Here is a 27,383-nt window from a genome sequence, read left to right on the forward strand (position 1 = left end):
ACTTGAATTTTAACCCAGTTATCTCATTCTAGAGGCTATTCTTATCTACTCCGCTATGTATTGAAAGTAGTATATAGCTCAGTTTAGCTTCTCTTTCTCTTTTTCTGTTCAATGTTGTCTTGATATTTTAGAATAAATCTACTTTACCTCTGTTTTTCCATATGCATCACCATGGCCTTGAAATATATGTCTTTATTTAGTTATGAAATTTACATTTACTTGTCCTGATATAACTCTGGTCCCTTCTGCCCAGTTCTCAACTTGCATATCTTCTGATACCTCCTGGTTCTTCTTCCTTACTTTACTGACAGCTCCATCACTGGACTCCTCTTTAAGGTATCCCATAACTATCCCAATCCTTGCTAGTAAGCATCTCACACCATAAAAAGGGAAAAGTAGAACTGTGCTTAGTTGTGCTAAGCCTCTCTGTGGGCTAGACTCTCAGATGACCAATGGCTTTATTTTTTTCTGGGTCATAGAGTAATTGTGTCGTACAGATTTTAATTAGTTCAGATTCAGTATGTACAGTAATTAGAATTATGTCAACTTTTCACTGGCAAAGGTCACACCCATGAAGATGGTTACTCTATTAAAAAAAAAAAACCCTCCAGAAAACTATAAGTATTGATGACAATGCGGAGAAATTGGAACCCTGTGCACTGTTGGTGGGAATGCAAACCGGTATAACTCCTGTGGAAAACACCATGGTGATTCCTCAAAAAATTAAAGATAGAATTACTATTTGATCTAGCAATTCCACTCTGGGGTATATACTCAAAGAATTGAAAGCAGGATTTCAAAAGAGATATTTATATACCCATGTTATATTCTTGTATTGAATTCATAATAGCAAAAATGTGGAAGCAACTCAAATGCCCATTGCCGGATAGATGGATAAACAAAACACAATATACACATACAATGGGATAGAATTCAGAGGTAAAAAGAGTGGGAATTCTGACATATGTTATAGGGTGAATCAATTTTGAGCTCATTATATTGAAGGGGAAAAAAGCCAATCACAAAATGACAAATACGGTTTGATCCAATTTTATGAGTAGTTAAAATCATAGAGACAAAGTAGAATGGTGGTTTCCTAGGGAAGGGGAGGGAGAGGAGGAATGAGGAGTTATTATTTAATGGTTAGTTTCAGTTTTGCAAGAAAGAAGAGACTTCTTGAGATGGATGGTGGTGATGGTTGCACAAGAATACAAACGTCCTGAATACCACTTAAAAACAGCTAAGAGAGTAAATTTTATGCCATGTGTATTTTACAATAAAAAATTCTGAAAAAAGCAAGCTAATGCATTAAAGTAGCCATGATTTTGGAAAATAGAAATAGCGAAGTGAAATAATTTCTTCCCAGTAGTACATATGATTTAGAATTCTAGCCCTTCAAACAGTGCCTGGGAATAGCACCAATAACTATGTGTACCGACAGTAATGTTGCTGATGTTTAGAAGTCATGAAATATTTCACTATAAAAACAGTGGAATACAGAATCCTTGGGAATACAATTACTTGCATGTAAAAAAAAATAATGTGGTGACAAGAGGGGCAATAACTGTAGACATATACTGTAAATTTAAAACATATCTTGCGATACATGTCCTAGGCAGTGGATGGTTGGTTCTGTCGCCCCAGACATGTCCTCGGCATTCACCCTTCGAACCTGTATAGAAGTGGTATTGCAAGAGAAAACCACACAGTCTCAGAATACTCCATGTTGCTTGCCTGTAAAAAAACTGTCTTCAAAGGTACCAGTTAATTTCTATAGGGGAAAAAAAGCTGCCAGACCAACTGGCTGATTTAAACATAAACTAATTGAATATGTGCATCAGTTATTCAGGTAAATTATTGTGGCAAGATGTAGCAAGAGGGTGCTGAGTGTCCTAAATGAAGCAGATACACTCTCTCCTGCTTTGACAGATAGGGGTAAGGTGAATGAAATCTTGTGTTCTCCCCAGAAAACGCAGACGTCCCCACTGCACCCTTCGCTTCTTCCATCGGAAGCCATAGCGTGACGTTACGATGGAAATCTGCCAACATCTCTGGAGTAAAATACATAGTTCAGTGGAAATATGCACAACTTCCTGGAAGCTGGACTTACACTGAGGTATGAAAGGCTGGCTATGTAACTAAACAGAGACTTTTCCTTCAAGTTATTAAAAGTGTCCAATGACTACATATAGTTATCAGTATAAAGACAGTCTAGAGAAGATTCAAATGTAAAACAAGTGGTTGGATTAGATGAACCTTAATTTCTGCTACTCTTTACGCTAAACCTTTTATTTTTAAGAAAAATATATCATTTGATACATATGCTATTCCTTTAGCACAGCCTCACATAACCAACTACTCATATCATTGGTCATTATCTGGGCATCTGGCCGAAAGCGATTCCCGTTAGGGTGGAGAGGTCATCCAGGATAGTCCCGTTTAGGAAAGCAAAAGCTTGTTCAGAGAAAAAGAGGCCCAAGACACCAAGTATATTAACATGGAAAATTAAAGTAAAGCCTTGAGGTAAATGCCAAATAATTGAATCCATTAGTTGTGTAGTTGTGAATTAGGAAAGAATTTCAGTGTGAATTACACAGGCTGATATTGGGGTGGGTGAGCACTAAGCTCCAGGCCTCCCTTTGTCTGGTCTGGCAGGTCCTGGGACCCCCCATATCCAGACAGCCACCCATCATCTGCAAATGAATCTTTGTTCTGAGTTACAGTACATAGTATTGGCTCTATAAATGCTGATTTTTGGTCTCTCTTTGATCTAGGCCGTGTCCAAGCTCTCCTATGTGGTGGAGCCCCTGCATCCCTTCACTGAATATGTTTTTCGAGTGGTTTGGATCTTCACAGCCCAGCTGCAACTGTATTCTCCCCCAAGTTCCAGTTATAGGACTCATCCTTATGGAGGTATGGTATGCACATGTTGCTTAAGAAAGAAGGGATTATTACAAAGCTTTGGTTTATTTATTTATTTATTTATTTATTTATTTATTTATTTATTTTGCTGCGCTAGTGGCATATGGAAGTTCCAGGCCAGGGATTGAACCTGTGCCTCAGCAGTGACCTGAGCTATAGTAGTGACAATGCTGGATCCTTAACCTGCTAAGCCAGCAGGGAACTCTGTTTCAGTTGATTTTTATTTTAAATAAAGAAATAGATTTATTGACTCATCTAATAATAAGAGTACCTAATCAGGTGCCAAGCAGTGTTCTAGGTGCTCAACACACCTCTGTGATCAAAACGAAATCCCTATTCTTGCAGAACTCCCATCTTGCCGGAGGAGAAATATTCCAAGCCATAAACCTAATGAATAAGGCAGATAAATTGTACGTGGGAAAGTGCAGGGTGCTATGGTTAGAGGAACCAATTGAGCAGACTCTGTCCTTTAGAAATCGAGAGTATATTGAATAAGGTGGTCAGAATAAGCCTCATTAAGTGGCTAAGAAAGTTTTAGAGAGGAAGAGTAATTCCTTCAAGTGTTCCTTAAAAAAATCTTTTGACAACTATGTGTAAGAATGGATTGAAGGAATGAGAGATTGGAAAGTACAGAGATAGTGAGACCAGCTGGGAGCTAATTATAATACTTTAACATTTTATTAGAGATGATTTAAAAAATAGTTCACATAGAGCATTTTCTGATTTCTTCTTTCAAAGATGTGACTTCCATACCAGGAAAAGAATTCAAGCCTAGAGCCTTTTAGGGAGGTTGAATGCCTAGGGCAGACACTCAGTGAAAGCTACCTGGTGCTCCCACCCTCAGCATTAGCTGAGGGGATCTGAGAGGACTCATTCCAAGCCAGATGTCAGATATCACTACCCCTCAGTTCTAGAGATTCAGCTGTGTGCAGAGACCCTCACATTGAAAGGGGCCTGGGACCTAACCATAGATGGACAGCTGTTGAAGCCAGTTGGGGCATTTTCCCTCTTTCCTGATTAGTGTTCTCTTCTTGCTTACTAGACATTAACATGTGTGTGGCCACCTCTCCTGATTATTCCCTGACCATCCTTAGAGCCTTAGATGTGGGCCCAGAGCCATGTTTGAAATTTTCCAGATCAGAGTAGAATACATGGATCATTCTTTGTTCAAAGCTGTGGCTTATGCACGCCAATGGTGCTGGAACACCTTCCAGTGCTGGAGACATAGTGTGTTCAGGGTCTATGGGTAGTCAAAGCCAAGTAATGAACAAGGCAGGTTTTGCCTTTGATTTCTGGGTCTTTTTTTGGATATACAAGTCCACATATCCTCCAGGTGCTCCAGAACTTGTACTGGCTGTCCTTTCCATGGATAGCATCTCATGCTTTAATTTTATCACTTTAACAACCTCACCAAAACTTATAAAGTTGGTTGTTTTGTCATTCATTGACTTATGGCCCTTTTCTCTTTTAGCTAGGAGAAATATACGATTTTTTTTTTCCTTTTTTGGGAGGGTCCACACTGCAGCATATGGAAGTTCCTAGGCTAGGGGTTGAACTGGAGCTGCAGCTGCCAGCCTACACCACAGCCACAGTAATGTCAGGTCCAAGCCACATCTTTGACCTGTGCCACAGCTTCCAGCAATGCTGGATTCTTAACCCACTGGGTGAGGCCAGGGATAGAACCTGCATCCTCATGTATACTAGTTGGGTTCTTAACTTGCTGAGACACAATGGGAACTCCAGGAGGAATATATGATTTTAGATGGTATTACTGGCTTTTAATTAGGGCTCTTATGAAGATAATTTCTCAGTCAAGTGGAATGGTTACCTTGCCTAACCTGACCAGCCTTTTCAGGTATGATTTTTCTGGGGAGATTTGGACAACAGTTGCAGCTCGCCATGTAGGTGGCATGTAATGTGTCTGAAGTGGAGCTGATCATGTCTGTCTGGGCGTTGACTCTTTTTTTTTTTGCTCAAATGAATTTATCACATCTTTAGTTGTATAATGATCATAACAGTCTGATTTCTGGGCATTGACTCTTAAGAGTTGGGTTTTCTGACATCCTGATTCTGATTCAGTGAGGGGGGAGAGGGCGATTCCTATTTCCTTGCTCCAGGGTGACTGAGTGCATGGACCAGAGGGGGGATGCAATGATATTTGTGTTTGCTAAAGCTCGGTCCAAAAGCTGGGGAGGAACTCTATCAGGAAAGGTTGAGAGACCAATTAAAAGGTCTTTAAAAATGCATCCAATGTGAGGACTTGACTATCTCATTTCTCTCCAGTCTAATGGGTCAGGGGTGAGGCAGGGCAGTTGCCAAAATTGTTCTGAGAGAGATAAGGCTGCTGAAAAGCAAAGGGACATCACTGTCTGTCTTTCTATGGAAAGAGGAGACAAAATAGTATGATTTCCCCATAGTTTCCGGGCAGGGGAGGTATGGAAAGCAGGTAGAGACATCGATGGAACTTAGGCTGTTAGGTCGTTTGTTTTCCTTTCTGTTCTTTGTCACTTTGGTGAGTCCTGAAGTCTACAGGTGAATGCTTAGTTTAGTGGATGCATGCTCTTTTCCTCCTATGCACGGGAAGGGAAGCTGCTAAGACACAGCCAGCCTGGATTCCAGGGAACTTGGGAGCTGGGGGGAGAGAAGTACAGTCTGGGTCAGCAGAACTGATGCCAGCAGAAGTGAAGCAGACTGTTCTAATTCAGGCTTATCTAAATCCCTATCTGTAGCTGAAACTAGTCCAGCCACAGCTCTCTAATATGAAAAGGCTCCAGTCTTCTTCAACTCATGTTAATTATTGACTCCAGTTCTGCTATAGATTCTCTTCTCCTTCTTAACCTGGTTCTGTCCCATGTTTTGATGCATTTAGATCTCTGGAGATTTTTTATTTTTTATTTTATTTTATTTTTTGCTATTTTAGGGCCGCACCTCTGGCATGTGGAGGTTCCCAGGCTAGGGGTCGAATTGTAGCTGTAGCCAATGGCCTATAGTCTCGGACCCAGCAACATGGGATCTGAGCCACATCTGCAACCCACACCACAGTTCACAGCAACGCTGGATCTTTAACCCACAGAGGGAGGCCAGGGATCGAACCCACATCCTCGTGGATCCTAGTTGGGTTTGTTAACCTCTGAGCCACGAAGGGAACCCCAATCTCTGGAGATTTTTAACAACTTTTTTCCTAGAATATTTATCCTATTTCCATGCTTCCAATTTCAATTTTATTGCATAAATTAGAAGTGAGGAAAATAACATTTGAAAGAACTCCTTAGGAAAGTATCTACCTTGTACCATTTAGGGATCAAGGGTTGCAGCTCAGAGATATATTACCATCTTACCTCTATCACTTCTTGGGAATATTAACAAAAACATCTCATTTATGCTAAGGTGTCAAAAACATGACTTTTTGAACCTACAAACAGAAACAGACTTGAATATTTCAAAACCAAACTTATGGTTAACAAAGTGGAAACATGGCAGGGGGGCATAAGCTAGGGGGTTGGGATTAACATATACACACTACTGTGTATTAAAAAAAATAAGTAACAAGGACCTACCATATAGTGCAGGGAAGTATACTCAATACTGTGTAACAACCTATATGGAAATAATCTGAAAAAGAATGGGTATATGTATATGTATAACCGATTTACTTTACTGTACACCTGAAAATAACACAACTTTGTAGGTCTATACTCCAATAAAACTAAAGACAACAACAACAACACAAGAACAAGACTTTTTTTCCTATCCTATTTACATTTTCTCTGTATATTTCTTGTTCACGTGTCACTATTATCTCTTCCAGTTCCTGAAACTGCTCCTTTCATTAGGAATATTGAAAGCGCCAGTCCTGACACAGTGGAAGTCAGCTGGGCTCCACCTCAATTCCCAGGTGGACCTATTTTGGGTTATAACTTAAGGCTGATCAGCAAAAATCAAAAACTAGATTCAGGGACACAGAGAACCAGTTTCCAGTTTTACTCCACTCTAGCAAATACCACTTACAGGTAAGAATTAAGTGGTGCACAAAAAATGTAACCAGCATGTGGGCAGACATGATAATTATTTAAGAAATATGGCTAAAAAAGGAGTTTAAATGTATTTTGATAAGTCCCATCGACTTTGTGCTGTTGTTGGTTTGAAGTTATTGTGGTTTTCCTCAAGTATGTATGCTAATTAGATTACACCATCCTTAGCAAAAACATTTTAAAGCATTTCTATTATATTCAGAGATACATACAAATATGGGCAAAAAAGACATCATAAGTACCATTAAATATTATTTCTTTATTTAATCCAACATAAACAAAGTAAGGAGGTAATATTGTTAATGATATTTTTGTATTAACTATTCAGGGGATTATTTTATTATTGTTAGCTTTTCTAGCATTTACCAAGACCTCTTTAAATTAGGGCATGAATGGGGGTCGTGCAGATAACAGAGTTCAGTTTTTGACCTCCATGACCCTGAACTATTCAATGAGGAATGCAAACAAGGATGTGATTTATGGTCATTTTAGTGCTGAGCAGTGGCACCAAGTAACTAGATACCAGCATTGCCATTTTATCCTTTAAATAGAAATGTTATTGCTGCTTCTATTTTTGGCTCATGTTCACACCATGCCATGTAAAACCCAACTCTCCAAATCGTTTTTGGAACAGGTTTTCTGTTGCAGCAGTAAATGAAGTTGGTGAGGGGCCAGAAGCAGAATCTAGTATTACCACTTCATCCCCAGCAGGTACAGACCTGGGTGCGCCTTCTGTTACAGAGGACCTGAGGAGGGTTTGAGGGTGGGTTCAGATTGTAGAGGTCCTGGGTCATCTGGTGCTCCCCAAGACCTTACTTGTTTTGCCCAGATAAATACTCTTTTTGAGTACTTGGTAAGTTTTCAGTTTTAAATGAGTCCCAGTGTTTGACAAGTAGGAGTAAGTTGTTACCGTATTTCACATTAGCATTGAAATTTTTTTTTTTTAATTTAAGAGTTAAAAAAATGGCCTCAAGCAACCTTTTGGTTTCAGTTAAAATCATTAGTGATTATGATTCACATTTACACACCTAAACTTTCTGCCCTAATCCTCACTTTATATATGTACCATCATGTAATACAGATCAGATACCTTTTTCTTCCAGTCTCCTTAAGGTTGTAAAACATATCTAGACTCAGTAAGTTACATTTTACCATTTTGAATATTCAATTTACCAAATTAACTTTTCTTATTATTTTGCAAGTTTTTGTTTTTGTTTTGGTTTTGGCATGTTAACAATTGCCCTGAGAGACTGAATACTTACTGCAAAACACCCTTGTGAGCAAAATAATAAAATAAGATGCTTTCTAAGAAGCACTGGAAATATTTGGGGGAAGCTAGTTAAAAGAGTTTGGAGTAACACACAAAGATTCGGAATTCTAGGAGTCCGTTTTCTATTTTCACAGGAACCCCATTTGCTGGCTTGATCAGCCCTTCTCTGAATCTGCACACACTTATGCCAGGGGGTATTAAATATCATCCATCACCAGCCTTTAGTTTCTTTGGCTGTCACTAGACTGTAGGAAAGGAGAAGTATTTTTGTTATGCAAGAAGCATCCAAAGGGCGAGTTAAATATAGAGCAGGCTTAAGGTCCTCGTTACTGTGATTATTGCATAACGTTTACTAATTAGCCTAAAAATGTTCATCAATGTACACTGCCTCAGTCTCCAGTTGAAGAAAAGGGCAAGCAGAGTTCTGCAGTCCTCAAATTTTACTCCTCTACAGACTTTTCTCCTGCCTCAAAGAGAGAGATAATTGAAAACAAAACGGAGAAAACCAATGTCTGTCTGTCTGTATATGTGTGTTATGCAACAACCCCCTCCAGCCTGTGCTCCACCACCTCCACCAAACAGTCATATTTCCATGGCTGAGGTTGATGAGCTGAGCTCCTATTTGGGCAAGGCTGTTGAGAACAGGGATACCACATGTGACATTATTTTGAGGGCATTTAGGGGCACATAACACAGAAATCCTGCTTCGTTGACCCTGCACTTCCCCACCCTGGTCATAGGATGTGATTTATACCACAGTTAAAATACCCCAGTGCCTTCAGAGAAAATCTGACCAGCCTTTTTCACGTGCTAGTCCCCTTGTATTGAAGGGTGGTATTGATTTTTTTCATGTGAATGTGACTATGTTTGGTCTATCTGTCTGTAAATCATGTTGTTGTTTTAGTTCAAGAAGAGGAACAGTGGCTCTTTTTATCCAGGAAAACTTCTCTGAGAAAGAGATCTTTAAAACATTTAGTAGATGAAGCACATTGCCTTCAGGCAGATGCTGTACGCCGTAATATTACAGGTGAGTGTAACAGAGAAAAATGTTCCTTTAGTGGGAAAAAAAAGATCCAGTTTGACTTCAATGTTAATCACTTTATTAAACATTAAAAATGTAAATTCTCTTTCATGTTAAGTGTTCTGTCTGGTTGCTATACAATAACCCTCATGTGTTTGCATGGTTCTTCCAGGAATATCAGTGAATGTCCACCAGCAAGTTGTTTATTTCTCTGAAGGAACTGTCATATGGATGAAGGAAGCTGCTGACATGTCTGATGTGTCTGACCTGAAAATATTTTATAGAGGTTCAGGATTAATTTCTTCCATCTCCATAGACTGGCTTTATCAGAGAATGTATTTCATCATGGATGAACTGGTTAGTCTGAGAATTTAAAATTAACAACCAGATACTGATACTCTTATGCATATCTTGGTACATTTACAAGTAAATATAATTCTTCCCTTCATTTAATATTTATTATTAAACACTCATTGAGTATTTACTATGTTTTATACTAGGTTAGCAATGAATCATTGATCTAGTCTCTAGAAAGATCTAGATTTTACCTAGTACTGGCCCTGTCCTATCATTAAGTCATCTTTATTGTGATTTTTCAGAGCCATGAGTTTATACTAATGATAATTCATCTTTTATAAGATAGTGCTGTAACCTGAATTATCACTAGGTGAAACTGCCAAAATCAGCTGTAAGCATTTTAAGCCATATAATCACCATGGATAACTTTAGTAGATCTCTGAAAATATTGTTTTACTGAAATCTTTGAGAAGACCCAGATTTGCTGTGTTTCAAGTTTCCTTCTTTGAAAGGGACAGCCTGGTTACAGTCACTATGGCTGGAAGCCCATAAGCTTGGATACAGCTTAAATATTAAAAACAGTTGAGTGCCTCCACAAGCCAGGAAAATAGGTACTTGTATTTCGTGGATACCAGGAGGATATAAACACATCAGGATATAGGGTAAAGAACTGGCTTTCAAAGTTTTGTGTGTGTGTGTTTTAGAAAAGTGCTCTGTGACTAGTGAAATGCTAAGCACAGAACAGTTTTTCAAGAAATACTCATTGGCCAAATTGAATATAGACACTCATTCTGCTGATACACTTTTCTTTAGGTATGCGTCTGTGATTTAGACAACTGCTCAAACACTGAGGAAATTACTCCTCCCTCAATTATTGCACCTCAAAAAATTGTGGCTGATTCGTACAATGGGTAAGTGTTAGCCTTGCAAATGTGAACTCCCTTCCTCTGGCAAGAATCTTGGGGAAACTTGCTTGCTAATAACATCCCAGTACCAGATAAGCCAATCCACGTATATCTTACTTCACATTTAATTAAATCCAGGCAGTTTTCATTCTATAGAGCCAAAAGGAAATTTCTTTCAAACTTGATCCACAGCTTCTCTAGGTAAGTAGTTTTCTGTTTCTCCTTCGCAAAATGGCGGTATATGGGGAAAGACCTCTTGTCTCAACACAGGGACCTGGGTTCTAGTCTTGGAGTTGTCACTACTCTATGCATGACTCAGGGTCTTATTTTCCCCTCAGTATTCCCCATGAGAAGCCTTTCCTACCTCTCGTTCATCTTTTCATTGCACCATTTTCTTTTGCTGAGCAATTCAGCGCCAGTTCATTTTATTGGACTGGTCAGCACATCTATCAGGATTCTAGCTTAGAGAGAATGCTGTCCGCATCCACTTTAGGAAACAAAGTGATGGTTAATAACAAGGTAGTTTGCATTACAAATAACTATTTTATCCCCCTGCCACAAAGGAAATGGACACATTTTAGCTTAGTTGTTAGGCGAAATTGGAGTAGAACTTCAGGAAAGTAACTTAGTATCTGTGAGGTTTGCTTTACCCATCCATATGGAGAAGACAGTAATACCCAGTTGGGGTATTTTGAGGATGAAATAAGGTATTCACTGTGAATGTATTATATGAGTCCAAATGCTCATAAATGTGAAGGATGAAAACAAAGCAAGTTATTTTGGGGTTATTGTTTTTTCCTTTAAAGAAAAATTGTTCTTGGAGTTCTGGTCGTGGCTCAGTGGTAACGAACTTGACTAGTATCCATGATGACATGGGTTCCAACCCTGGCCTCACTCGCTGAGTTAAGGATCTGGTATTGCTGTGAGCTGTGGTGTAGTTCGCAGACGAGGCTTGGATCCTGCGTTGCTATGGCTGTGGCATAGGCCAGCTCGTGCAGCTCTGATGTGACTCCTAGCCTGGGAATTTCCATGTGTGGTAGGTGTGGCCCTAAAAAGCAAAAGCAAAAAAAAAAAAAAGTTATTTCGGTGTTTTGCTTTTTTGGCCTCGACCTGCAATGGGTGGATATGGGATCTCAGTTCTAAGATCAGGGATTGAACCTAGGCTGTGATGGTGAGAGCTAGAAATTTTTTTTTTAGGGCCATACCTACGGCATATGGTTGTTTCAGGTTAGGGGTTGAATCAGAGCTGCAGCTGTTGGCCTAAGCCACAGGCACACCAACTGTCAGATCCGAGCCGTACCTTCGACCTATACCATAGCTCACAGCAACCACAGCAACACCTGAGCCTTAACCAGCTGAGTGAGGCCAGGGATTGAACCTGCAACCTCATGGATACTAGTTGGGTTCGTTATCTCGTTATTGTTGAGCCACAATGGGAACTCCAAAGTGACCAATCCTAACCACTAGGCTTTCAGGGAGTACCCTGGGATTATCATTTCTGAAATATGACCAGCTAATTACAGGTAACTAATAAGCAAGGCCAGTATTTGTAAGACTAAACATTTTTCTTTCCTGTAGGGATAAAGTTGTTTTCATTTTGAATGAAAAAAAAAAAAAAGCCCATAACACTTTTTATCTTTCACAAATTGGCTTTCTTGCTCATTAATGATTTAAAAATCAAGATTTTCTATTCATATCTTTCATAATTTATTATATATACATTTTAATGTCCTAGGTTTGAATGAATTATTGAGTTAACGGAATTTTTTTTAAGCCTTGTGATGTAGGACAAGTCCTTTGGACTCTTTGGATATTATTTTCTTCATTTGTAAAAGGCTAAGATCCTGTGAAATAAATTTTGTTGCTGGCAGTTACACAAAATGACTCATTCTGAGGATAAGGAACTTCATTCATTAAATCAATCACTCAAAATACATCTCAATGAGGTCTTTGGTGGCTCTTTTGTCCATTAGGATAAAACTGATTTGTGCACAGATTTTGAAATGTGACTAGAAAATAGAACAATAATAATTAATATCTATTGAGCACTTGATATATGCTTTTTTTTTTTTTTCTGGTCTTTTTAGTGCCACACTCGCAGCATATGGAAGTTCCCAGGCTAGGAGTTGAAACATGGAGCTGTAGCCACTGGCCTATGCCACAGACACAGCAATGCCAGATCCAAGCTGCGACCTACACTTCAGCTCAGGGCAACTCTGGATCCTTAACCCAGTGAGCAAGGCCAGGGATCCAACCCATGTCCTCATGGATACTAGTTGGGTTCGTTATGCTGAGACATGACAAGAACTCGGATACGTGTTTCTAAGTGCATTACTGCCAATAATTTATTTAGTCCTTGTAAAGCCTTGTGAGGTAGGTACTTTTATTATCCCAGTTTTATAGAGAGGAAAGCAAAGCACAGGTTAATTTATTGACTGCCTAAGGTCATGCATCTATTTTGCACTGGAATCGGTATTTGACTTCTTGCTTCAGGGCCTGTCTTCTAATCATCTCCCTATATAATGACAGAGTTTCTGTTAAAATTACAACTTTAAGCCAACCTTTGTATATAGTATTCCTAAAGAATTTCAGATGGATGAAATAGTTTATTCTTCTGTTTAAAAAATTTTATCTTGTTATTTTGTACCACTGAATCATTCACTCATGGAGTTTGTACTTTATGATAAATCTCTTCCCTCTCCCCTCATCTCTGCTTCTTCTCCCTTTCACCTCCATCCTCTCCCTTCCTACATCCAGCTCTCCTTACCTTCCTTCTCTTTTTCCTTCCCCTCCAAAGTGTCAATGAGGGTTAAAGATTTGCCCTCTTTCCTGCTTAGGTATAAGAATTATAATCTTCTGAAATCCCTTCAAATTCCCTTAACAGTTTTGAATTTGGGAAACAAAAAAGGAAGTTAGAAGCCAAGTTATTTCTGCTTTTCATAGGCTACAATGTTTTCTTAAGAAAAAGAACTTTCAGTTCATGTCTCAACATGGAGTTTACATCTCAGGGCATTAGTCTACCCAGGAGTCTTGAGCATGTTGGTAAATTTGGAATAGTCATCATGGAGAATAAAAGTGAGATGAAGCCAGACAGGAAAAATGATTTGATGGTTGTGATGAAAAGCTGGAATCCAGCCAATGCATAGGATTGTAAGAAGAAAGATTTACTAAGCAAAAATATACTTTTGTCAATGTCTCTGTCCATGATTGCAAATTCTAAATTAGCTACATGCAAATTAATAATTTTATGTTTTAGTTAAAATTCTATTTATAGATTCATTAATCAATGAAATATTTTGGCAGTGTTTTCTTTTTCATTATTTTCATTATTGAAAATTCACCTGTGCAGTTCCCATCGTGGCTCAGTGGAAACGAATCCAACTAGAAACCATGAAGTTGTGGGTTCAATCCTTGGCCTCGCTCAGTGGGTTAAGGATCCAGCATTGCCATGAGCTGTGGTGTGGGTTGCAGATGCAGCTTAGATCTGGCATTGCTGTAGCTGTGGCATAGGCTGGCAGCTGTAACTCTGATTAGACCCCCTAGCCTGGGAACCACCATATGCCATGGGTGCAGCCCTAAAAATAAAAAATTTAAAAAAAAAGAAAAAAAATTCACCTGTATCATTACAATGATGTTTGGCTCCAAATTAGGTGTTTTTTCAAAATTTTTCCACTGGCCCCTTTCCCCCAATTGTTATTTCTTCATGATTTTGTAAAATGGTAGCCCTACTGCCTGACTCAATTGTGAATATTTTTTAAAAGCTTAGTATCCTGCAAATACAAAGTAGTATTGCTAGATAATGACTGTGTAAAATAACAGCTGTGTGGTTTTTAAAAAAATGGCTTAAATGTTTTCTCTTTCTTCCATTTTGTCACTCACAATTCATGGGAATATTTATTGACAGAATTAGACTTAAGAATTTATGTATTTTGAGGAAGAGTGTTTTATAATAAATAACATGTTCAGTCATATAATTTTTATATAGTATGCTTTCCGTTAAGAGTAGATTTCATTAGAAAATCTTTACTGTACCCTTTCTGTTCTTAAATTCTGATTTCTTAAACAAGTCATATATAGTAATTAGGAGACTAAGCATTATAAGCAAGGCTGAATTTTCCAGTGTTCCAACTTCTAATTTAAATGAATAGAGCACATCTTTAGTAAATAACTTTACCAGATTGCACCTTGGGAAACCCTGTACTTAACCACTCTGGAGATATTTTGGTGCTGATTGCCCAACAGGATAAAATGATGGGCTGAGGCCTTGATACTTAAGCATCCTTGCATTGACTCATATGGGGCTTCTTTTGCTCCTACATCAGGTATATCTTTTATCTCCTGAGAGACGGCATTTACAGAGTTGATCTCCCCGGGCCATCTGGTTGGGACTTGGAAGCTGTGCGTGTTGTGCAGAGCAGCATGTTAAAGGACTTTGCAGTCAAGCCCCAGTCCAAGCGTATCATTTACTTCAACGACACCCTCCAAGTCTTTATGTCAACCTTTCTGGATGGCTCTGCATCCCACCTTGTCCTACCTCAAGTCCCCTTTATGGACGTGAAGAGCTTTGCTTGTGAAAACAACGACTTCCTGGTCACAGATGGCAAGGCTGTTTTCCAACAGGATTCTCTATCTTTTAATGAGTTCATCGTGGGATGTGACCTGAGTCACATAGAAGAGTTTGGGTTTGACAACTTGGTCATCTTTGGCTCATATACCCAGCCGCACCCGCTGCCCAGCCGCCCACAGCAGCTCTCCGTGCTCTTCGGCTCCCACCAGGCCCTGGTACAGTGGAAGGCCCCCGCCCTCGCCATTGGAGCCAGTGAGTGTCCTGTCCCCAGCCTGGAGACTGGCCTGGCTGGAAGGAGAGGAAAGCTTGACCCACTTGACATTGTGACTCAATGTTGTTTTTTAACTTGTCTTTCTTCCTCCCTCCCACCTTCCCTCCTTTCCTTCCTTTTGTTCTTTTTTTTTCTTGGCACATTCCCATCATGTGGAATTTCCCAGGCCAGGGGTCGAACTCTCACCACAGCACTATCAAAGCCAGATCCTCAACCCGCTGCCACAAAGACATCCTTGCAACTCAGTTTTAAGAGCCCACATGTGACTACTTAGTCATTAACCAGAAGCAGTACTCAGCGCACTCGCTCTCCCTCTCCCTCTCTCTCTCACACACAGTGTTTACATATTCTGCATTTATTAGTTTTGCATTAAGAGAATCTCTATGTGTCCCATGTCTCTTCCGATGGAATGGTTGGAACATTTATTGAGTGTCTTCTTGGAACCAGGCTGTGACATTCTAGTCTGAGGGAATGTATTATCCAGGGGGATGGAGCCCTTGGGTTCCATGGAGATTTTGTACCCATGGAGATCTTGCATGAATTTGAGTCACTGGGCTTGAATTTTCATCTCTGGAGAGGCAGTATGTGTGGTGGGTACGCAGGTGCACTCTGGAGCCAGCCTGCATGGATTCAAAGGCTGGTCTTGCCATTTATAAGCAGAATCACCCGGGCAAGTTCCTTAACCACTTTGTGCATGTTTCCACTACTGGAAAATGAAAATATTAATTACATCTTTCTGTGAGATTGTCATACAGGCTAATTTAAGATGCATAGGTAGAATGTTTAGAACAGTATCTAGCACAAAAGCTGGCAAATTTTTTCTATAAAGGAAGGACCAGATAGTAAATGCTTTCAGCCTTGTGAGTCATATGGTTATCTGGTATAGCTACCCAACTTTGCTCTTGTGGGTATGTACGCAGTCACAGAGAATATATAAATCAGTAACTATGGCTGTGTTCCTGGACAACTTTATTTACAAAAACAGGCAGTGGCTCGGATTTGGCTTGTGGGCTGCAGTTGGCCAAGTCCTGGTCCCCTAGAGTATTGAGCAAACATCGGCTGATGTTTACTTTAAGATTAAGTTAATGATGCCTGTTTGCTGTGTATCTCAAAGATGGATATAAATGAATAAACCAAATAATTTTTTTCTATTGTTTGTTCTCCTAGGAGGGAGATACTCTACTAACCCTGGGAATTATACTAGAGATTCATCATTAAGCATTTATTTATTAGGCACCTGTACAGAACACTGTCCCTGCCCCCTTCCCCCCGAATAATTCTATGCAGCCAGTCATACAGCACTGACAAAGGAACAGTGGCCCTGATTGTTGGGCATGTCTTGTTTCTTTCTCTCTCTCTTTCTCTTTTTGTCTTTTTAAGGGCTGCACCCATGGCATATGGAAGTTCCTGGGCTGGGGGTTGAATCAGAGCTGCGGCTGTTGGCCTACACCACAGCCACAGCAGTACCAGATCCAAGCTGCATCTGCAACCTACACCACAGCTCATGGCAACGCTGGATCCTTAACTCACTGAGCAAGGCATCCTCATGGATACTAGTGGTATTCTTAACCCACTGAGCCACAGTGGGAATTCTGCATGTTTTCTCCTTTGATGGGACAAAATGAGGGGGTGGAATGGCTGCAGTCCCAGTCATGTCATCAAAATTCCTGGAGATGAGGGGGGTGACAGGCATTACTTCCCAATTATCCTTCCACTCAAGGTGAAACTACAGATATGCCTAAGGACTGTCCTTTATTTGCCCTTGCTGATAGAACTCCTGGTCAGTAATTCTCTTTCACTCTTCTGATTAGGCCCTTCTGCCTGGCAAAACTGGACCTATGAAGTGAAAGTATCAACCCAAGACTTTCCTGAAACCACTTATGTTTTCTCCAACATAAGTGGGACCATCCTTAATGTCCATGACCTTCAGAGTGCTACAAAATACAAGGTTTCTGTGAGAGCAAGTTCTCCCAAGGGACCAGGCCCTTGGTCAGAGCCCTCAGTAGGAACTACCCTGGTACCAGGTGAGAAAATGTTTGGAATTTAGGGAGTGATGCTGAGAAAAAAAAAAAGGGGTTTTTCCCTGTGTCCTTTGAAATTCCTCACCTTCAATACCGTAAAAAAATTAGAATGAGGGTGGGCTGACCTCTGCGTATGTGTATTATCTGAGACTAGGAAAGCAATAAATCACTGTGTGATATTTATATTTAAGCTATCCAAGATATTTTTGAACAAACTATAGAATTTGCTTCTTCTTCATGGTTTCCCCCTTTCTCATGGTTGATTAAGCAGTAGCATTCCTTCAACTCTGAACATCTCAGCGAGAGCAATTGAGGGGCTGTGGATTATGCTGAATTCTACTGTCTTGGTTGAAATAAAATGGAAAGATGACTGACCCATTTTACTACCATTGTTATCACAATTGCTTTCAGATATTCTGAATATGACCATAGCAACCAATAGCCAAAGCAAAAAAAAAAAAAAAAAAATTTTGCCATGATGGTGCTATTCCTATGGCGACAACATCACCACACCTTTCTGCTCATATTCAACTTCAAATATTTACATAAAAATCAGAAAGTATGTTCAATATGATGGATAATTCTTTTAAGTAGATACAATTATTCATATCCTTCCAGAATATTTTTCAAAATGCTGACTAACTTTATAAAGGAAAACTAAGGTATAACATGTATATCTAAAATCTGCCTTCGGTGATATTTCTTTCCCTGTCTTTTAACCAAACAGCTACAGAGCCACCATTTATCATGGCTGTGAAAGAAGATGGGCTTTGGAGTAAACCGTTAAACAGCTTTGGTCCAGGAGAATTCTTATCCTCTGATATAGGAAACGTGTCAGGTAAACACCAAGTCCCCTGTATACTCGCATGACAGATCTCTACTCTTAAGACTTCCTGAGCTATTCAACAGATCAAAAGAATCAAGTGTTTTGGTATTAGGTCAATAATGAAAGAAAAAAAATATTGGCTGAACTATACTGCCAGTGACACCATTAAGAAAATGTCAGTTCTCCAGAAGGAATGCTAGTTATTATTTCACAGAATGTGAGGTTATTTAATGATTTATGCCCGTTTCAGGGAGGCTTTGATATACTTCTCGTGTATTTTAATCTGTCACTGTCGTCTCACAATAACAGCCTATATTGTTCATGAAGACAGCTATAGTTAAGTAATTTATTATGAGTTTGCTATAAAACCAGAGCACAGAACAGCTATGTCAAGTTCTAAATCAAGTGACAGAGAAGATTAAGGAATAAGTGAGTAATTTTGCCTAGAAGACAATGCAGTGAAATCTTCATTCTAGGATGGTATAATAGTGTTCTTGCTTGAAGACAGCCTCTTCTTTTTTTTTTTTTTTGTCATTTCTTGGGCCGCTCTCGTGGCATATGGAGGTTCCCAGGCTAGGGGTCGAATCGGAGCTGTAGCCGCCGTCCTATGCCAGAACCACAGCAACGCGGGATCCGAGCTGCATCTGCAACCTACACCACAGCTCATGGCAACGCTGGATCCTTAACCCACTGAGCAAGGGCAGGGACCAAACCCGCAACCTCATGGTTCCTAGTCAGATTCGTTAACCACTGCGCCACCACGGGAACTCCGAAGGTAGCCTCTTCTATAAGTATTTATTCATTTGATTTCTTTGGCCATTAAACACACCACAGCATTTCTGACCAACATATGAGTTGGACTTAGGAGGTAGTGTGGTACTAATGGAAAGAATGATGCTTTGAAATTGGCTTGACTCTGGGCTCTTCCCCTTTTTATCTGTGAGGCCTTGGGCAGAATAGATAATTTCACTGAGTCTTGGGTTTGCCATGTCAAAAATGAGGATGATTTCCACTTCAGAGCTGTGTTTAAAGAGTTGAGTGAGTCATGTAAAAGTGCCCCGGACAATGTTTGGCAAAGAGGAGATGCTCAATGAACCCCTATCTCTACTTTAACTGATTAAGATTTGGGGATAACATTATTGAAGCATTCTTGACAGATTCCTTAGGCTCTAGTGAACATCTGTGTTAGTATCTGCGGAAACATTATGTTGAGGTGCATGTCTGACTTGTTGATGCCCCCTGTTTACGTTGGCATACATGAAAAAGTAACTGCTACCGATTCACTTTGTTTTGAGACATGGATTGGTATAACAACAGCCTCTACTACAGCGACACAAAAGGTGATGTTTACATGTGGCTGCTGAACGGGATGGACATCTCAGAGAATTATCACATACCCAACATTGCAGGAGCAGGGGCTTTAGCTTTCGAGTGGCTGGGTCACTTTCTCTACTGGGCTGGAAAGACATATGTGGTAAGTTAAAGCCTGGCATTTTGGATGCTTTTCTTTTTTTTTTCTTTTTCTTTTTTTTGTCTTTTTTGACTTTTCGAGGGCTACTTCCCACGGCATATGGAGGTTCCCAGGTTAGGGGTCTAATTGGAGCTGTAGCCACCAGCCTACACCAGAGCCACAGCAACGCAGGATCCGAGACACGTCTGCAACCTACACCACAGCTCACAGCAACACCGGATCGGATCCTTAACCTGCTGAGCAAGGCTGGGGATTGAACCTGCAACCTCATGGTTCCTAGTCGGATTTGTTAACCACTGCGTCACGACGGGAACTCCTGGATGCTTTTCAACAATGCCACCCACTCCAGTGACTAGAATGTCATTTTCATGATTTTTTTCATACACGTGTATCACCTGTGTTATTCTTTATTTAATATTTGTCTCTAAACCTATTCACTTTAATTAAATTGTATTTACGTGTAAAGGAAATTTTATATCAGTATTTGGTGTATTACTTATATATATTTGAAAGTATCTTAAAATAAATATATTAAAATGTTCACTGGGGGTTGGTGTCCTAGGGAAGATGGCACACTCCAAAGGCATTGATTAAAAGAAACTAAGTAAGGGGATCATTTTCAAAGATGTGGACAAGACTAAGGAAAATGAGCAACAGATGGTGAAGCATGCCCTGGGCTGGCAAGTATGGGAGGTTATGATGACCCTCAGGCATAAAGGACAAAGGAAAGGAGGAACTTGGTGAGGGTTGTAGCTTTAGGAGAGCTGCTGACATGTAAACCAGCCTCTGCCAAAATGTATGGTCTGGCGAGAAGGGATACAGAGGTACTTATGCACCCCCTTGCCTCTTTCCTTCTGCTCCCTGATCTTCTTCCACTGGTCATTTCCATTGGCTACCCTCTCTGCGAGCCAGAGAACAAGGGAGCCAGGTCAATGTCAGGCTCAGGGGAACAGAGGAGGGTAGAGAGGGCAGAGAGTGGGCCTGGGGCCAGAGGAAGACACCCTGTGCATTGTGCGGGGGTACATGTTGAAGAAAAGGTTGGTTGATGATGAGACCACTGGTCTTACAGATCAAGAAATATGGTATAGAAATAATTTTCTCATCGGGGGGGCACATGTCTATTTATTTCTTTATTCATTGTCTGTTACCAAGAAATTTAGAGCCTTGAGAATAGGCACCATAGAGAATAAAAAGAAAATAGACATGTCTCTACTCTTTATAGAAAATATATCGGTTTTATTGAGACATAATTCATGTACCATAAAAGTCACCCTTTGATTAAGGAAAATGCAGTGGTTCTTAGAATGTTCGGCATTGTGCAACCACCACCACTTGCCCCTGCTCTTTTGATGACATAAAAATACATTCATGAATTAATAGAGGCAGCATACAGAGTAGTATATTTAGAAGAAAAGCAGTATGGTACAGTCTGAATTCATGAGTGCCACAGACTTGTACTCAGAATAGAGCTGAATAGGGTTAATCAGAGAATGCTCCCCAAAATGGGTTTAGTTTGAAAATAGTTTTAGAGGAGGAAGTGGAAGAGCAGTAGAAAAACTGGTTTCAAGTATTTATTTTCTTTGTCTCTTATAAAACTGTTTTACTCCATGAAAAATTATTTGAATTTTTTGAATCCAATCTAGTTGTGAAAAAATAGGAAATAGAAATCTTTTTTAAGTTTATTATGAGGGTTATAAGAGCTAATAGTTTAAAAATAAAAAAAAAGAACAGTGCCTAGTACATAATAGGTACTCAATAATGGTAGTAATTAATATTCGGGAGATACAGTGACAGAGCAGAGCAGGAGTTTACATTTCCTTAAGGGAGTCTAATCAAATACGTTCTTATCTAGCATGTGTTGGTTGTCTGGATGTATAATTAGGAAGAGCAAGTACTTTAACTCAAAATAAAAGTGTCTCCTTTTCTTTTTAGAGAGATGAAAAGGAATAAGCTTCCTTATAACTTGTAATTTTCTCATAACTGTTATGTTTCCAAGACTAGGCACACCCCCCCAGCTCATAGTACCAATAAATATTTGTGGTTGGACAAATGAAGAGGTTAATGCAGTAACTGACTATTGAAATAAACTATTCAGAAATAACAATGCCATTTGAAAATCATTAACCGACTTATGATTTGTTTTACAGATACAAAGGCAGTCTGTATTGACAGGACACACAGACATTGTGACTCACGTGAAGCTGTTGGTGAATGACATGGTGGTCGACTCAGTTGGTGGATATCTCTATTGGACCACACTCTATTCGGTTGAAAGTACCAGGCTAAATGGGGAAAGTTCCCTTATACTACAGGCACAGCCTTGGTTTTCTGGGAAAAAGGTGACATATTAAAAATAAGATCTGGGAGTTTCTGCTGTGGCATAGTGGGTTAAGGATCTGACTGCAGCAGCTCAGGCTTCTGCAAAGGCATGGGTTTGATCCCTGGCCTGGGAACTTCCACATGCCATGGGTGTGGCCGAAAAAAAAAGATCTGATAATTTAATAATGCTAAATAGTGCTATTGTATATTTATGATAATATTGTTTCTGCTTATTGTGAGTCATTCAGGTAGAAACTGAAAGGAAATACTGTTATGGTAAGATCTTGGTATAACCAAAATTTCTCTAAGTTGTATTTGATTGTCATAATTAATTAAGTAAATTAAAACATAATATGGAGATTTATATAGTTTGCTTTATCTTGAATAGACTCACAGTTTAAGAGCATTTTTTTTTTTTTGGCTGCATCCATGGCATGTAGAAGTTCCCAGGCCAGGAATCGAACCTGTGCCACAGCAGAGACTTGAGCCACTTCAGTGACAACAACAGCTCCTTAACTCACTGTGCTACCAGGGAATTCCAGGAGCATTTTAATTTCTGTCTGTTTTTATAGTTTTTAGGAATTCTATTTGATATTTTAGAGCTTCTTATTTTGTGATGATTAGGTGTTTTATTATTTTCAATCAATTTTTGGTATTGACTGCTCTAAAAACTGTGTAACTCCTAGGAAAGTTATTTGACTTCTCTATGTCTGTCTCCTTATCTGAAAAATGGGAATATTACCAATTGTCCTATCCTTAGGTTTGTTGTGAACATTAAATGAGATAATTCATGGGAAGTAGTGAGAATAGTTCCAGGCACATGGTAACTGCTCAATAGTTGAGTTCATTATTTTGAAGCTCATACTACAAAATACACTGATATAGAAATGGTTCCAAAAGTTATTTTTACTTCCTCAGCTTCTAGAAGCAATATCTATTCTTCTTGATCCTATTTAGTCGCTCTCTAGATATCCATCTAAATTTCTGAATTTTGTTTTTTCTAATCATCATAATATATGGCCACTATAGAAAATTAAGAAGTTACAAAAATTACAAAAGAAAAGCAGAAATAACCTATTCACACTATTTCTATCTAGGATAATTCTTAAAAATTTCTTATTTTTTAGCCTTTTTTTTGTTGTCAATGAGATAAAATATACATAACACAGACATATCATTTATAAACAAACAAACAAATTGCTGAGTCATTTGACCCTTGATTTCATAGGATATATTGGATACAATTCCTAACATTTGCATATATAGATTCTAACACAGATATTTAAAAGAAATGGAAATTTACACACCAGACTGAGATTAATCACTCCTGTCAAATAATGAAAAGATTCCTTAATTCTATTTTGGAGCCACCTGAGTCTAAATAAAAAGAAAGTATATTTTTTATGTCTCCATAAAAAATGTTAGGAGAAAAAAATTTTATTTTTGTAAAAGGATTTTAATATAATAGTATCAGAGAGATGGGACTAAGATGGTGGCGTAGAAAGGACTGCAGTTTACCTTCTCTCATAAAAACAACAAAATTACAACCAACTGCTGAACAACTTTCAACAAAATAGACTGGAACTATCAAAAAAGATATCCTATTTCAGAATACAAAGAGAAGGCCACAACGAGATGGTAGGAGGGGTAATTACATGATATACAGGCGACCCCATATCTGCTGGGCAGGAGGCCCACAGACTGAAAAGTAACTATACTGCATAGGCTCACCCACAGGGGGCAGACAGCAGTCCCTTCCATCAGGAAGCCTGCAGCAAGCCACCATACCAACTTCAGCCACAAGGGGGCAGACATCAGAAGCAAAAGAGGCTACAACCTTATTGTCTGCAAAAAGGAGACCACACCAAAAATCTATACAAAATGAAAATCCATAGAATTATGACTCAGAAAAGGGAGCAAGAAAAAAACAAAGAAAACAGCTAAGTGATCTGGAGATTACAAACTTCCATGAAAAAGACTTTAGACTGATGAGAGTAAAGATGATTCAAGATCTTGGAAATAAACTGGAGGCAAAGATTAATAAATTACAAGAAATACTGAGAAAATAAATAGAAGATTTAAGGATTAAGCAAGAAGAGATGCAAAATATAATAACTGAAATAAAAAATTCACTAGAAGGAACCAACAGCAGAATACAGGAGGCAGAAAAACGAATAAGTGAGGTGGAAGACAGATTGGTGGAAGTCACCAATGCAGAACAGAAAAGAGAAAAAAGATTGAAAATAAATGAAGACAATCTAAGAGAATTCTGGAACAATGTTAAACACACCAACATCTGTATTACAGTGCCAGAAGGAGAAGAGAGAGAGAAAGGGATAGAGGAAATATTTGAAGAGATAATAGCCAAAAACTTTCTGAGCACGGGGAAGGAATCACTTTCTCAAATCCAGGAAGCACAACGAGTACCATATAAAATAAACCCAAGGAGGGACACCCTGAGACATGGATTAATCAAACTGACCAAAATTAAGGACAAGGAGAAAATATTGAAAGCAGCTAGGGAAAAGAAACAACATACGAGGGAACCCTGATAAGGTTATTGGCTTATTTTTCAGCAGAAACTCTGTAGTCAGAAGGATGTAGCACAATATACTTAAAATGATGAAAGGAAAAAACTTCCAACTAAGATTATGCTATCTAGCAAGGCTCTCATTCAGATTTGAAGGAGAAATCAAAAGCTTTACATACAAGCATGAGCTAAGAGAATTCAGCACCACTAAACAAGCTTTACAACAAATACTAAAGGAACTTCTCTAGGTGTAAAAGAAAATGCCACAAGTAGAAACAAAAATATTACAAATGACAAGGCTCACCAGTAAAGGCATACACATAGTAAAGGTACGAAATCATCTACACACAAATATGCTACCAAAATGAGAAATTATGAGAAAAGAAGGGTATAAATTCAAGATACTGGACATGCAATTAAGAGACCAACAACCTAAAACAATCATATATATATATATATATATATATATATATATATATATATAGAGAGAGAGAGAGAGAGAGAGAGAGAGAGAGAGAGAGAGAGCGAGAGAGAGAGAGAGAGAGAGAGTATATATAGCCATGAGCTGTGGTGTAGGTCACAGATGCGGCTTGGATCTGACATTGCTGTGGCTGTGGTGTAGGCCAGCAGCAACAGCTCCGATTAGACCCCTAGCCTGGGAACCTCCATGTACTGTGGGTGCAGCCCTAAAAAAGATTAAAAAGAGAGAGAGAGAGAAGAAGGGAAGAAAAAAGACCAAAAAAAAAAAAAACCCCAAATCCAAAACAATTAATAAAATGGCAATAAGAACATACATATCAATAATTCAACAATTACCTTAAATGTAAATGGATTAAATGCCTCACCTAAAGATATAGACTGGCTGAATGGATACAAAAATGAGACCATATATATGCTCTCTTCAAGAGACATAGACTTCAGTTCTAGGGATACATACAAATTGAAAGTGAGAGGGTGGAAGAAAATATTCCATGCAAACAGAAATCAAAAGAAAGCTGGAATAGCAATACTCATATCAGACAAAATAGACCTTGAAGAATATTATAAGACACAAAGAAGGACATTAAATAATGATCAAAGGATCAATCCAAGAAGATATAAGAACTGCAAATATATGTACTCAACATAGGATCACCTCAATATATAAGGTAACTGCTAACAGCCTTAAAAGGAAAAATTGACAATAACGCAATAATAGCAGGGACTTTAACACCCCACTTACAGCAATGGATAGATCATCCAGACAGAGAATCAACAAGGAAACACAGGACTTAAATGATGCATTAGACCAGATGGACTTAATAGATATTTATAGGACATTCCATCCAAAATCAGCAGAATACACATTCTTGCAAGCACACACAGAACATTCTCTAGGACAGATCACATTCTGGGCCACAAAACAAGCCTCAGCAAATTTAAGAACATTGAAAACATCTTTTCTGACCTCAACACTACATGACTGGAAATCAACAACAGGAAAAAACTCCACAAACACGTTGAGACTAAACAACATGCCACTAAACAACCAATGGATCACTGAAGAAATCAAAGAGGATATTAAAAAATACCTAGGAGCAAATGACAACAAAGACACAACAATCCAAAACCTATGGGATGAAGCAAAAGCAGTTCTAAGAGGCAAGTGTATAGCAATACAAGCCTACCTCAGGAAACAAGAAAAAGCTCAAATAAATAACCTAACTTTACTCCTAAAGCAGCTAGAGTGAGAAGAACAGACAAAACCCAAAGTTAGCAGAAGGAAAGAAATCCTAAAGATCAGAGCAGAAATAAATGAAATAGAAATGAAGAAAACCATAGAAAAGATCAATGAAACGAAAAGCTGGTTCTTTGAAATGATCAACAAAATTGATAAACCCTTAGCCAAACTCATCAAGAAAAAAAGAGGACTCAAATCAATAAAATTAGAAATAAAAAAGAAGTTACAATGGACATCACAGAAATACAAAGGATCATAAGAGATTACTACAAGCAACACTATGCCAATAAAACAGACAACCTGGAAGAAATGGAAAAATTCTTAGAAAACTACAATCTTCCAAGACTAAATGAAGACAAAATAGAAAAGATGAATGAACCAATCACAAGTACTGAAATTGAAACTGTGATAAAAAACTTCTAACAAACAAAAGTCCAGATGGCTTCACATGTGAATTCTATCAAAAATTTAGAGAAGAGTTAACACCTATCTTTCTTAAACTCTTCCAAAAAATTTCAGAGGAAGGAACACTCCCAAATTCATTCTACAGGGCTACCACCACCCTGACACCAAAACCAGACAAAGACACCACACACACACATAAAAGAAAATTACAGGCAAATATCACTGATGAACATAGGTGCAAAAATCCTCAACAAAATTCTAGCAAATTGAATCCAGCAATACATTAAAAGCATTGTACCCATGATCAAGTGGGATTTATCCCAAGGATGTAAGGATTTTTCAATAGCTGCAAATCAATCAGTGTGATACACCACATTTACAAACTGAAGAATAAAAACCATATGATCCCCTCAATAGAAGCAGAAAAAGCCTTTGACAAAATCCAATCCATTTCTGATGAAAACCCTTCAGACGAATGGGTACAGAGGGAACTTACCTCAACATAATAAAGGCCATATATGACAAACCCACAGCTAACATCATTCTCAATGGTGAAAAGCTGAAAGAATTCCTGCTAAGATCAGGAAAAGGACAATGATATCTGCAGTCACCACTACTATTCAACATAGTTTTGGAAGTCCTAGCCACAGCAATCAGAAAAGAAACAGAAATAAAAGGAATCTGAATTGGAAAGCAAGAAATAAAACTATCACTGTTTGCAGATGACATGATACTGTACTTAGAAAATCCCAAGATACCACCAGAAAACTGTTAGAGCTCATTAATGAATTTTGTAAAGCTGCAGGA

At 38.8% G+C, this 27,383-nt stretch overlaps 1 protein-coding gene across 1 annotated transcript in view; it reads left to right on the top strand.

The window, feature by feature from the left end:
- The window catches only part of ROS1 (ROS proto-oncogene 1, receptor tyrosine kinase), a 122,374-nt gene that overhangs the window by 18,788 nt on the left and 76,203 nt on the right, over nucleotides 1–27,383 (top strand). Inside the window, exons 6-17 of the mRNA XM_047759759.1 lie at nucleotides 1,968–2,116; nucleotides 2,775–2,913; nucleotides 6,731–6,932; nucleotides 7,588–7,664; nucleotides 9,128–9,250; nucleotides 9,417–9,601; nucleotides 10,355–10,452; nucleotides 14,769–15,265; nucleotides 17,096–17,308; nucleotides 18,033–18,143; nucleotides 19,427–19,605; nucleotides 21,750–21,941. Coding sequence (XP_047615715.1) covers nucleotides 1,968–2,116; nucleotides 2,775–2,913; nucleotides 6,731–6,932; nucleotides 7,588–7,664; nucleotides 9,128–9,250; nucleotides 9,417–9,601; nucleotides 10,355–10,452; nucleotides 14,769–15,265; nucleotides 17,096–17,308; nucleotides 18,033–18,143; nucleotides 19,427–19,605; nucleotides 21,750–21,941 — 2,165 coding nt within the window. The remainder of the gene's footprint in view (nucleotides 1–1,967; nucleotides 2,117–2,774; nucleotides 2,914–6,730; nucleotides 6,933–7,587; nucleotides 7,665–9,127; nucleotides 9,251–9,416; nucleotides 9,602–10,354; nucleotides 10,453–14,768; nucleotides 15,266–17,095; nucleotides 17,309–18,032; nucleotides 18,144–19,426; nucleotides 19,606–21,749; nucleotides 21,942–27,383) is intronic.

Source organism: Phacochoerus africanus, chromosome 2 (genome assembly GCF_016906955.1).
Source record: "Phacochoerus africanus isolate WHEZ1 chromosome 2, ROS_Pafr_v1, whole genome shotgun sequence".
NCBI classification, from domain to species: Eukaryota; Metazoa; Chordata; class Mammalia; order Artiodactyla; family Suidae; genus Phacochoerus; species Phacochoerus africanus.